Source organism: Tenrec ecaudatus, chromosome 7, assembly GCF_050624435.1.
Source record: "Tenrec ecaudatus isolate mTenEca1 chromosome 7, mTenEca1.hap1, whole genome shotgun sequence".
NCBI classification, from domain to species: domain Eukaryota; kingdom Metazoa; phylum Chordata; class Mammalia; order Afrosoricida; family Tenrecidae; genus Tenrec; species Tenrec ecaudatus.
The window spans coordinates 23,882,359-23,896,337 of record NC_134536.1 but is presented as its reverse complement, the minus strand read 5'-3'; the positions used below and the strand labels follow the sequence as shown (position 1 = coordinate 23,896,337).

Genomic DNA, 13,979 nt, shown 5'->3' with positions numbered 1-13,979 from the left:
CACACTGGACCAAGAGTTAACATTGTGATAAATGGAGAAAAGTTTGAAGCGGTCAAGTATTTCATCTTGCTTGGATCCACAATCACTGCTCATGAAAGTCATCCAAGAGAGGAAATGGCACTTGGCCTTGGGTAACTCAGCTGCACAGATTTCTTTAAAGTGTTGAAAAGCAAGGATGTGCTTTTCAGGACTAAGAGACACCTGATCCAAGCCATGGTGTTTTCATTAACCTCATGTGCATGTGAAAGTTGGATATTGAAAAAGGAAGACTGAAGAAAAATCAATGCATTTGAACTGTGGTGTTGGCAAAGAATTGTGAAAGTACCATGGACTGCCAGAAGAAGAAACAAGAAGTACAGTCAGAATGCTTCTTAGAAACAAGGATAATGAGACTTCATCCAACATACTTTGGATATGTTGTCAACAGAGATCAGTCCCTGGATGTGTTAGGTTGGGTTGAATAGAGAAACAAGTCCAGAGACACTCATATATGTATAAGATAGAGCTTTATATCAAGAAGTAATTATATATCAAGAAAACATCCCAGCCTAATCCAGCTTGAGTCCCTAAGTCTAATAAAAGCCCACAAGTTCCTCTACAACTCACTCATTCACATGCAATGATGCAGAATGCAGTAATATCGCAGGCCTGTGGATTAAAGGCGTGTGGATCTGAGTTAGGTGGAAACCCTGGCAGCTTTCTGGGTCAGCAAGCAGGAAGGTGAATACACAGAGAGACAGACAGACACAGACACGCACACAGACCGGCCTTCCTCTAGAAAGCTATATATCTGGGTCACGCCTCCAAGGTAGCTCATCAGGCTGATACCTGATTGACAGGCTAAACTCCCATCTATATCTTCCTGTAAGTGCTATGTTGGCCCCAAAAATCTGTCACTGGAGAAGGACATCAGGCTTGGTAAAGTAGAGGGGCAGCAAGAAGAAGTTGGCCCTCACCTAGATGGATTGATACAGTGGCTTCAACAATGGGCTCATAACAGGACAACAATTATGAGGGTGGGGCAGGACCAGGCAGTGTTTCATTCTGCTGTCTGTAGGTTTGCTATGAGTCAGCACCGATTTGATGACACCTACCAAGGAGGCGAACGTTTACACAGCAAATTATTTTCGTATTCAACAACCCCTGCCCAGCGTGTTCCACGACATTGGTTGCTTCGGCACTCTCCTCCTTTCCACTCTCCCTTCTCCACGTCCGTCACTCCAGTCTCTCTTTCCCTCCTCTTCTCATCTTTGCTTTTTGTTGCTCACTTGGTCTTTTATAAGCGATTGTTCGTAGGACCGTGATCCTCATAGAGGTTAGGGTTTATTTTATAGGCTAGTCTATTAATTGACTGAAAGGTGATCTCAGGGGTAGCTTCAGTTCTAGGTTAAAAGAGTGTGGTCGGGTAATAGGCTGGAGGGCTCCTCCAGTCTCTACTTTCCCAGTAAGTCTGGGCTTTTTCATGAATTTGAGCTTTGTTCTGTATCTCCCCTCTCCCTCCACTTCTAGCCAGTATCTTCTATTGTGTCCATGGTCAGAGCAGCTTCTGGGGGATCCTGGCACCACCCAGTTCAGGTCTAGATGTTGCTGCAGCTCCTGCGGGCTATAGTCTTGTGGACTAATTGTTTTCTTTGCTCCTGAGGGCGAGAGACCAATTTTTGGTCACAAGCTTATAAGACTCCAAATACTCAACAAACTAGAATATTATCTTTATGAACTGTGTTGTGCCAATTGACCTCAATGTTCCCAGAGGTTCTTAGCCTTCTAGCCCAGTAACTCAGTCCCATGAAGGTTTGGATATGTCTGAGTTTTCATAACTGTGCTTCCTATGTACTCTGATATGGGTGTAGTTGGTAGCATTTGTTTATATACATTTGTAGGTGATAACTCTATGTATGTATATACATGTATGCATGTGTACTTCCATGTGCCCTGCCATATGTACGTAACACACGTATCTTCCAATGTCGCCATTCACAGTTTCAGTTATCACCCTTTCCTTTCATGAGGATTAACATGTGTCTACTCTCTAGTGAGTGACTCTCTTTCCCTTCCCATTGCCTTTTTGTGATTGACTTATTTCACTTAGTTTAATGCCTTCAAAGTCATCCATGTTTAAGATGTTTTCATGGACTCCTTATTCTTCCTCTGGTGTATCTATGTATCACATTTTTGTTAGCTAGTCACTCATTGATAGATGGAGTGGTTTTTTTTAATCCTTCTGCTGTTGTAAAAAAATTCCGTATGAACCTGGGAGTGCATGTGTCTCTTCATGGAGCTCTTTTATCTCTCTGGCACATATATCTAGAAGTCTGGCATAGCGCGTCCCTTGTGATGCTAACACATGGTCAGCAATTCAAAACCATCAGCTGCTCAGAAGTAGAAAAATGAGACTTTCTCCTTCCATAAAAACTTACAGCCTAGGAAATATATCCACACCTAGATTAAATGAACTTGCTGGATTATATATGTATCTCTATTTCTAGTTTTTTTGGGGGGAAGAGCCATACCATTTCCCATGGTGTTTGTTGTGATAGCTTTAAAGTGTTATCTCTGGACTGTACATGGTGAACGATTGCTGCCAGTCTGCGAAGTGCTGTCATGTGAAGTGAAGAGACCTACCATACTCAGTGCATGGCTATGCACCCTGGTCTTCCCTTCCAAGTTTCATCGTGTTGATCCATGTGAGCTTTTTTACCTTAAATCTGTAAATTTGTAAGATTCCGTGGCAGCAGGTGGGAACCATATTAAGAGTTTGATAAAAGTAAGTTTAGTTCCTTTTTTCCTATCTATGTTAATATATCAACAAAATAATAAAAGTGTATAATCATTTACTCTCTCGTAAGTGGTTAATTGTAATTAGTAAGTAATTGAGAAAACAGCACAGTTTTCACCTTAGATGGTTAGGACATAATGCGTGGGGGTGTGTTTTAAAGAGTCCTTCATTGAAAGAATTATAAGAGTCTGCTATACAAAATAATAACATGCTATTTATTGAGGGAGCCGTGTTGGCGTAATGGGCCATGCGTGGTTGCTAACAGCAAGGTCAGCAATTCAAAACCACCAGTTGCTCCTTAGAAGAAAAATGAGATTTCTAGTCTCTCAAAGATCGACAGGCTCAGAAACCCACAGGGGCAGTTCTACTCTGTGCTTTAAAGGCACTATGACCCGAATGGGACTTGATGGTAGTGAGTTTGGGTTTTTGGTTTACTATTGACCCCTTAGCCCATTTTCCAACTCTTGAACTAAGGTTATTTGTATTTATCTTTTTCATTATTTAAGTCATGACTAAGTTTTAGAGGCCATATACCCCAATCAAGATCACATAAACTAATAAATGGCTGAGCTAAGATTAAAACTTGGTTTCATCTGACATTTAATAAGTCAATATATTGCAAAAATACATTAATTCGAAGGTGGTCCTAGAGATACAGGTGATTATGTCTCTTGGTGGTGGGTGTGGTGTCACTGAGTTGATTTGATTCATCGTGACCCCAGGCCTCAGAGGAGAACTGCCCCAAAGGATTCCCTGGGTTATAGGCTTTATAAGAACTCCTGGTCAGTTCTTTTCCTGTGGAGACGCTGGGTGGGATCCAACCAACATGTAGGTCAACAGCTGAAAGCATAACTGTTGAGCCACCAGGGATCCTATATGATATATGCATTAGGGTTTAAATGTGAATCGGTTGGGTCGTTAGTTAATATTCTGCTTTATTCCTATTCACGCCCCGCCTTCTTGCGCAAACTCTCTCTCCTTTCAGGTGACAGAGGGAAAACAGAATCTGGAAAGAGGTTCACAATTAGCCAGAAAAATGAAGAAAGAGGCTGCTTCTCTCTCGGAATGGCTTTCTGTTACTGAAGCTGAGTTGGTACAGAAATCCAATTCAGAAGGTTTGCATGCTGACTTGGACACAGAAATTTCCTGGGCGAAGGTAAGTTAGGCTTCTGATGGACCACCCGTGTTCCGCTGGTGTTGACCTTTGACATTTGTTCAGGGAAATCTGAGTGGATGTCGTTTCCCTCCACTTCATATTAAATGTAGCCTTTCCCTGTTCCCATTGTTTTTTCCCTGTGTTTCTAACAAGAACATTTAAACAACGCCTTTAACAAGATAAATTATCTGATTCCCCAAGTATTGAGCTCGCCTAGATAATGACGGTTTTTATCAATGTGATGCTAAGGGATTATAGCACTTGAAAGGATTGCAATTACTGCTTTCCAATCATTGGCTTAAAAATTTTTTTTTCAAATCATTGGCTTTTTTGTGTGTAGTCAATCTTTGCAAAGTATTTTGTTGAATTTTTTACTCGCAATGACTTGTTTTTTCTATTGCAAAAGAAGTCATAGAAAGACAGAAGTGAACAATTTAAAAACTACCCAATGAATCCATTTCCTAGTGAAACCTCTGTGCCTGCTTCTGAGAGGGCTTCTTTTACCCTCCATAGGATGGCACTCACGGTGCAGCTTGTTAACAAGTGCAGCTGAATCATAGAGCTCGATCAGGATCTTTCCCCACCATCCTGCTCTGACCCATCAGGAAAGTAAAGTTTGTTAATTGGAGGAGTAGATGCTACGGCTGGAAGAAGCTTATTAAATAGTTCACTACTTGGGGTGCAGGGGGATTATATATGTATAAATTATCAAGGGTTCATGAGGGAGGGAGAGTGAGGGAGAGGGACAATGAGGAGCTGATATCAAGGGCTTATGCAGAAAGAAAATGATGAGGGCAGCAAATGTACAAATGTGCTTGTGACACAATGGATGTATGTATGGATTGTGATAAGAGCTGTAAGAGCCCCCAATAAAATAGTTTTTAAAAAATAGTTTACTACTTGACAAATATATTATTTGATTTCTTGACTGCTGCTTCCATAGGTGTTGATAGTGGATCTAAGTAAAATTAAATCCTTGACACCATCAATGTTTATCATGATGTTGCTTTCTGTTCTTGTGTGAGGATTTTTGTTTTTTTTGTCTATATGGACGATAGTCTTTGATCTTCTTCAGCAAGTTCTGTAAGCAAGCAGGATTGTGTTACCTGCATATTGTGTGTTGTTAACAAATCTTTCTTCAGCCCTCATGCTGGGTTGTTTTTTCTTATTGTCCAGTTTTCCTCAATTACTTGTTTCGTTTACAGATGGAATTACAGTAATCTTGTTAAAAGAATACATCCTTGATGCACATGTATCCTGATTTTAAACCATGCAGTACCTACTTGCTCTGTTGGCATGGCTGCCTCGTTGCCTGTGTGCAGGTTTCAGAAGGGGCTCAGCTGAGTGTTCAGGAATTCCCATGCCTTACAATGTTAGTCTTAGTTTGTTAGGACCCACATAGTCAAGTGCCTTTACATAAGCAAGCATTTTTAAACATAGGCAAACACGTTTCTGGTATTGTAATTATTCAGCCAAAATGTGTGTAAGTGAAGACATCCCTTGTCCCGCATCCTGTTCTGAATCCAGCTTGACTTTCCTGTTGAGCTGTACTGCTTTTGAAATTATTTTCAGCAAAATTTTTCTTGTATGTGAAAATTAATTGATATTGCTCGATAATGTGTCATAGGCCCATCTTTCTGTGGAATGGGCAGAAATATGGACGCTGACAGCTGGTTGGCTGGATAATTGTCTCCCAAACTTCTGGATCTAGATGAGTGAGTTGTTCCCACATGCCTCTCTCTCTCTGTTGAGACATTTCCACGGTAGCCAGCCCATCAGTGCCGGGAGCTTGATTTTGGCCAATTACTTCAGTGCAGTTTGGAGTTCTTCCTTGAATACCAACAGTTCTTAATTAGAGGCTGCCTTTTAACTAGCTTTAGGTAGATTGGTATTTTTGGTACAGTGCTCTGTGTAACCTATTTTCTTTCGGTGCTTCTTGTGGGGGCCAGTGCTTTGCCTAGAGAACCCTTCCGTACTGCTTGCCTTTCCCTCAGTTCTCGCAGCAGGGGAAATGTTGAAGGCATTCTTCCTGTTTTGATGTGCTAGCTCCAGGTCTTTATATATTGCAGAATAATACTCAGTCTTCTTGAGCTGCCCTCTGAAGCTTTTTGTTTCCTTTCTATGGGCCTTCATTTTTTCTGTAAGGGTTATGCTGGCGTTCGCGACTGGTGTATGCATTTGAATAGTAATTACATTCATTGGTCTTCCCTGCAGATGGATGAGTATTGTCTTATCACTGACGGTATTGTCCTTCAGGGTTGATATTGTAAAGTTCTTTTTAACAATAGCTGGGACACCAGCCCTCAACATAGGATTGTCCAATTCAGATAGCCAATACCAGTCCGCTTCAGCCCTCGAATCCCTAATAGCTCCAGCTTCAAGCTTTCCATTCCATTTTTGATGACTTCCAGTTTTCCTAGATTCATACTTCATAGATTTCATGTTCATGCTGTGAATGGATGTTTGCCGTGGGGCTTCCCGTTTGAGTCACTCCACATGAGCAAATGAACATCCTCAAAACGTTACTCCATTGAGGTCATTAAGGGTAACTCCACTTCCCCAGTCTCGATTTGAGGGCCTGTAACCTAAGAACTTCTTATGGCAGTAGAGAGGATAAATTTTCATTATGATTCATAAGGTGTTCACTGCAAAAAAAGTATTTTTTAGAAGTACAGTACCTGGTCCTTGCTCCCAGGCCGTCTTACTATGGAAACGCAGTTGAAGCCTGTCTGTCACGGGTGCCCCGCCTCCAGCAGGACAGCAACGTGCAGCCCAGCACAGTGTGAGAGAGGGGACAGGACCGGCGGCTTTGCCCCGCAGTCTCGCTGTAATCATGTTAGAATCATTGTTCATTGAGTGATATGGAGCACACAGTAGTTCTTCCATGGAGGCCGAATGATGCAGTGCTGACAAGGAATTCTGGGTACAAAAGTGGACATTTACCCAAAGCCACCAGTATCAGTTTACACGCTTGTAGTCAGTGGCGAGAAAGGTGCACGGAAGTAGTGTGGCGATACAACTCCTCCCCCGGGGTTTCTCGGACTAGCACATGAAGATGGAAAGGCAAGATCTTAGGCACCACCGAGATGCTTCTCTGCTTTGAAAATGGCTCCTGAGGGTTCTGAGCACCGCTGCTGAGGAGACTCGGAGGTGGAGATAGGTCTCCGCGAAGCAATGGGGGAAGTTAGAAATCAAGGGTGTGTGGTGGAGGAGAGCAAAACAAAGGCACCCAATGCAAACCATTTTCATATACCCACAACCTTCAGGGAAATATGGTTCTCTGTGTATGCAGCACTGCAGACAATCATGATGACTTAAAGATATAAATCGATTTTCATGTATGATCAAAAAGATGCAAAAATCATGTCTAATCCAAGGACACTGTCACCTTCTAAGTTTCATTGAGGCGCCTCGGGTTGGGTGCATTCACATGCATATGCATTTCAAAAGAATGGCCTTTTTTCCCATAGTTTTCCAAGACCTTAAAAAACTTTGGTCTCACATTCTTTTACTGATATTATATGGTTGACATATTCCTTTACCTATTACTGATTTTGCATGGTTGATGGAAAATATGTCAGGTTTTCATTATTTTTGTTTTTCCATTCCTCCATTCATGTCCATTATTATCAATTTTTACTATTGTAAACAATGGTATGATGAATATACTTGACATTAAGCCATAGCATCCTTGCATAGTTACTCCCTGAGGATGATCTCTGCGCCTTACATTTATGGCCTCAAGGCACATCCTTCTTGTAAAGTCTGAGCCTTATAAAATTGTCCTTCAGAAGGTTGTACCCTCCAGCTGTGAATGAGAATTTCCACTTGCTGGTTTAACCACACCTTTGACAATGGGAATGGACAGACTTGCTAATTCAGTCTCCTTAAGGAAATAGTATGTATTGTTTATTACTCAATTCTTTTACATCTTAATAACAATTTTCTCTTCATGAACATTTCCTCCATATGCATGCAAAGAAATGTATTTCTATGTATTTACTTTGTTTTTGACTATATTAGAAGTGTGCTATTGTTCTCTTTTCTGTTTATAACTAGTACCTAGATGATAATGATTTTTTGTATATTTAATTTTAATGATCCAGCTTTTGCACACTTCTCAATTCAACTAGTTTTGACACAATTGTAAATTTCCAGTTGATGAATATAGAAAAGGATATGTTTTTCTCTTCTGGAAAACTGTCGTGAAATTCCATGTAATCTTAATTCTGGTTTGCAGTAATGAAGGTGACATATATATATCACCATTTCACAGACCATGCTTTTCAATAAAGCAAATCAAATGGCTTATCAGCATATAGCATCATCTTTTTAGTTTTGTGAGGTCAGGTTAAAGGAGTACACATATGTCCCAACATTTTAATGTATTATCTCTAAAAATATTGCGCAATTGTTTTCAACACAAAACTTAAAAATAGCATTTCCATCCCTTAACTGAAATAGTTTTAGTTTCAGTACAGTAAAACGTATTAGCATGAGCAGCTTGTATACTGTTGAAATTCAAATACGCGTGGTTATAGGAACAGTGTATGGCTTCTGAGAAAGTAGAGAAAGTCTTGGCTGCAGAGAACATGGGGGTGGGCATTTCATTTTCTTCTGCTGGAGAATCATATTGGAAAGAAATGCTTCAGTGTCTTCATGAATATCCCACTTACTGACATGCCCAAATAAGTGCTTCAACCTGGACTCACTCGTGCATTTGCTAGTTTTCTGCCTTTCAAAATGTGATGTAATGATGTGAGATATCAATAAGCATTCGGGCCCCTTAAAATGATCGCTGTAAGCGCTGGTTTTAAGAAGGTGCGACAGGAGTGGGTTAGATACAAGTATGTTGCTTTATATGAATAAAACTCTGTAGCTTTAATTATAGCGCCTGATATTCCCTCTATAATTCTTCGACTACACGCCTGATAAAATTTATGAATGAGATTATGATCATTGCATCAGAGTCTTATCGTTTTGTGTTTGGACAATCATAGACAGGATGGTCCTCCTGTGATTTTTTAAAGAGGACATGTTTTATGTCATGTCTATACAACTGATTCTAAGACACATCATCTAATTACAGAGTGTATTCCTCATAATTAAATGTAGAACTTATTAATAGTTCCTGCTTGGAACCTAAATTTGTTAGGAAATGTTTTAGCCTGTTTTGTTTTTTGTAGTTAGTTCAAGGATTGTTTGTTAGTCTTTTGGAGTGTTTTCCAGTCCAGACTGTTGGGGCACCACGCCCTAGCCTGGTGTGTTTTATGATATTTCTACTGGGCTAGCTTTTACTTACTGAAAATGAAGTGGATTTTGGTTTAGAATCATGAATTGATGTGTGTGCGCGTGATAAATAGAATTCACACATAAGAGACATGAAATCATCATAGTTTTGCATGTGTCATTAGCCTTTAGTATTTGTACAGTTAGAATTTAAATTTTCATTAAGAGTATGAGAACACTGATCTTGTTAATAATACATTCTGGAGTTGTGTAAACCCTTGCCATATTGCAAGGAGACCCCGTGGTGCCGTGATTCAACACTTGGCTACAACCGAATGTCAGTAGCTCCCATCCATGCACAAGCTGCTCTGGGAGAGCACGCCGTGGCCGGCTGCTTCCCTAAAGACTTCCAGCTGTGGAAACCTCGCAGGCTACTTCCGCTCTCCCCTGCAGGTTTGCTGTGAGTCAGCATTGACTTGCCCATGGCGAATTAGACATCGTGTCCTTTATTTAGGGGTCACCGTGGACTACTTACAGTTATGCGCAAGGAAAGTTTTGTATTAAATGAAGGACGCGCAAGTCTTTATAATGACCTGACGGATCAAGTGCGCTCTATTTGTGTTTTCTAGACTGTTCTGAAAGACCTGGAAAAGAAGAAGGCTGACTTGGGTGCCATCACCGAGAGCAGTGCTGCTCTCCAGAGCTTGATCGAGGGCAGCGAGCCCGTGTTACAGGAGCGGCTCTGCGTCCTGAACGCGGGGTGGAGTCGCGTCCGCACCTGGACCGAGGACTGGTGCAATACCTTAATGGTACGCTTCCTGAAGAGTCTCCTGTGAATTTTTAGCTCTAAGACTTCTTTGACCAGAATAGACTCCACATTCTATTATCTTGTGTGTCAGAATAGTTTGCCCCTTACGAATGAATTCACTAGAACGCAGCTTATTTCCTTTGAAAAGATACTAACGCGCATGAGTTCACAGTGTCTTCTCAGGAATAACATTTCTGACCTATAAAGACATGCATCTTTTTATGCCTTCCTAATGTCTGTTGCGCCACATCTTTGCCAGGACTTGATATTGCCGCTGTCTCGGTGTTCGCCATTCTGATAGGTCTGTAATGATGACCTCTTCCTGTTTTAATTTGCTCTTCCCTCAGAAGCTCTGGTGGCACTGTGGGTTTGAGAACCACAAGGTTGTTAGTTCAAACCTACCAGGTCACCTGTGGGGGAAAGATGAGGCTGTCTGTTCCCATAACAGAGGCATTTTATTGGTTCCTGTGAGCCATAATTGATTTTTTTTAAAGATCTGAAAGGGCTTTTAAAAAAACCAACAACACAACAACATTTGAAAGACCCTGATGGCACAGCTATGAAGCAGTTGGCTGTTGACAGAAAGGTTGGTGGTTCAAACCCACCATCTTCTCTGTGGAAGAAACATGTGATAGCAACCTTGTTTTGTAAAGATTATAGCCCAGGAAACAATGGGGAAAGTTCTGTCCTGTCCTATAGAGTTTCTGTGAAAGGTTTGATGGCAAACAATAATAGTGACACGTGGTATCGACCAATTTTTATGTGCTTTTTTTCCTTGTGGATCTTTGATGGGCTGCCGGTTCAGATCCTTTGCTGATTGAGTTGCATATTGTATCCTTGTTTGTTTGAAGGGGTCTTTGACTTTTGGGACACAAGGCCTTTACGAGATAAATATTTTTGCAGAAATTTTCTCATCCTTTTTGGTCTTTTAATTCTCTTAATCTAGATTAAAATTTTTTCTTTTCATCATATCTGAAGAATATAAAATATGATTGAGGAAGGTGAAGATCATTTAAAGATAGGAATGAGGAGGAAAGGAGACACATGAAGTACAACTGGGGGGCAAAAAACAAGCTACGTTCATCTTTTTTTATTTTCGGATTTTTTATTGTACTGAGATCTAAACCAAATAGCTTAAAAAAATTAGTTAACTGAAGCATTTTTAGGAATGAGCTTTACTGCCCGGGTGGAGCACTGCAGAAGGTGAAACCCTTTCTTCAATTCAGCTAACAGTTTTGCTCTTTGCAGACCTTTAAGATCTCTTCTCAAGTTATCACTTTAAACTCTCCTTATTCATTTTCTGTTCTCTGGGTGTGCTCCTGGACATTTCTCTTTCTCTCTTGTGACCTTTGTTGCCTGAGGGGAGAAAACAACAAAACATTCTAGTGTTCTCCAGGCCTGGCGTGTAGTGTATGTTCAGTACAATTTAGGTTGAAAAGATGAAAACATTTTTGATGGTAGATTTTTTTTGTCACTTAAACCGGCTTGTGTCAGCATTGTATTAATTACTTTGTAGAGCCACCAGAACCAGCTGGATATATTTGATGGAAATGTCGCTCACTTAAGTACCTGGCTTTATCAAGCCGAAACTCTGTTGGATGAGATTGAACAAAAACCAGCGAACAAACAGGAAGAAATTGTGAAGGTACCGAACTTGGAGCATGGATTGAAATCCCAGGAGGGGGAACCTTTTGCCTGCTGTCTTTTCTCTTGCCGATTGTCAGGGTTACTCCTACCTCTGTTCTTCCCATTAGTATACACTGATTGACTTTTCTGTGGGTGGGAGACACGGCGGTCTGTGGGAAGTCTCACTTAAGTTGAACATGATTTCTTCATTGGGGCTAGACAGAATTGAAAGCACCATCCCCGCATTGGGTTTTGATTTTCCACACGTGACAGTTTTATGTTCTCCTAAAATCAGAGGTTAATATCTGAGCTGGATGATGCTACTCTTCAAGTTGAAAATGTTCGTGGCCAAGCCGTCGTTTTGATGAATGCACGTGGAGGCTCAAGAAAGGAGCTTGTAGAGCCAAAGTTAGCTGAACTGAATAGAAACTTTGAAAAGGTGTCTCAGCATATCAAAAGTGCCAAAGTAAGTGACTTTATTTTTATGCCCATAGAAGACCATGCTCCTCTGTGTGTGTGTGTGTGTGTGTGTGTGTGTGTGTGTGTAAATGATCCATGAGGATATAGTGTATGCATCCAAGCTTTTAAAATTAAAAACTTGATGCCAACACATTTTCATTGGATGGAATATTTATTCTGGTGTGTGTGTGTGTGAATATGAGGAAGTTAAAAAAATAAGAATTTGGTGAAAATAACTCATTTGAGTCTTTAAAGCATTATTATCCATGTCTTTATACTCATCTCTTAATATATGCCTTTGGGATAATTTATTAGAGTTGCTTGAAACTGTTGCATTTAAAGGCGGTTCAATAGACTTGCCAAATAGCACTCAGAAAGTTTGCAGACCTTGGCACTTCTGTCATTGGCATGTGTGTGAATGCGGGTTTCCCCACAACTGGCCAATGCTGGAAGAGATTTTCTTGCCCACAGTGTTGCGTATTTCTTCCATATTGTGTTGATTTTGAGTCATCTAAATGTGAAGCTCTTTAGACACATTAGCTTAAGATGCTGCATTGGGAAGGAGGGATTTCTGGGCAGTTTGGTGGGTGGTCCAGCAGTTTGCACAGGACTAGTAGCCTCAAGATGGGAGAGGCAGACCCCCCTGGTGGTGCCACGTCAGGATGCCTGGGCGGTTTGCTGCCTGCTGTGGAGACGACAGCCACAGAAATCCAGTAGAGCAGCTCTGATCTGTAGCTCGTGGGGGCGTCATGAGCTGACATTGACTTGACAGTGACGCGTTTGAGTTTTGGTGCATGAAGTGGGAGTTTCACAATCTGAGCGGCCCTCTTCTGGGGAAATTGAGCTCAGGAGATGTTCTCTAGGGCGTGCATGTTCTTCAGGGTGCCACATCTTGCTTTCCGAGGCAGGGATGTCTTTTTGGATCAGAGTGTCATTTCCGACTGAGACATGTGGTCGCAGAAACTTCCAAATGGCCTTCCAGGAAGCCAGTTAGCTGAGCGCTACTCGTGTCTCTGGCTAGAGTTTGAAGAAAATAAATAGTTCAGAGAAGTTGAATTGGTACAACATCATTGCTTTTTTGAATACTAAATGTCAAATAAATGCAGATTCCCCTCTAGACATCTCACACCTCTGTGGTGGAAGATCAGGGTCCAGGCCTCTTTACAGAGAACCGTTTTCCTTCTGCAGTTGCTAATTGGCCGGGATTCCTTGTCATACCAACATTTGGTGGGCCAAGAGACGTGTGCTGCTGGTGTGCCTTCCTCTGACCTGGACAGACTGGAAAATGATGTACAAACGATGTTAAGTGTCGGGGACAAACTCTTGGCATCCAGTGAGGAAGACGAGAAGGTGCGTTCAAGGACCATGGTGTTCTCTGTTTTGGTTTTTATTTCGGTTAATTATATTTTACACAGGCAAGCTGCTAAACACAACAGAACCAGATCCAAATAAGAATTTAAGATGAATGTCAGTGTGAGATTTTGCCAAGTGATTTATCTCTTGCTGAAAAAATATAAAGAAAGTATGCTCCCTTACGAGTTAAGCCTTTATGTCATCTCTCATCCTCTGTTAGCCATGTTCAGAGTTAATGTAATACAAGAGTAATTGTAAAAATGTATTGCTTCTGAGGTTCCAGTTCATGCATGCATGACTTTCTTCCAAATCAAACGTGTTTCAACATACCTCTGTGATCCGTGGACGGCTTCAGACAAGTTCTCTCAGCACAGCAATTTAATACAGGTGTCTTAGTCTCATTAGGTGCTTTCAAAACGAACCCAAGAGAGCAGTGATTGAAGGACTCTGGTGGGCAGTGAAGTTCCAGGCAGAAGAGGTCAGCTCAGAAGGTTGTGGTGACTGTATTTTGTGGAGAGCTATAAAGAGGCATCCTTGACAGATTTTATGAAAGGACAGGTTCTTAGTAGGAG

General features: G+C 41.2%; 1 protein-coding gene across 5 annotated transcripts in view; it reads left to right on the top strand.

The window, feature by feature from the left end:
* UTRN (utrophin) overlaps window positions 1-13,979 on the top strand; it is a 593,146-nt gene that overhangs the window by 231,999 nt on the left and 347,168 nt on the right. For all 5 annotated transcript variants that reach the window (XM_075554433.1, XM_075554432.1, XM_075554428.1 and 2 more), the window contains exons 34-38: window positions 3,762-3,932; window positions 9,791-9,970; window positions 11,486-11,614; window positions 11,891-12,061; window positions 13,243-13,404. In XM_075554433.1, the coding sequence (XP_075410548.1) occupies window positions 3,762-3,932; window positions 9,791-9,970; window positions 11,486-11,614; window positions 11,891-12,061; window positions 13,243-13,404 (813 nt within the window). The remainder of the gene's footprint in view (window positions 1-3,761; window positions 3,933-9,790; window positions 9,971-11,485; window positions 11,615-11,890; window positions 12,062-13,242; window positions 13,405-13,979) is intronic.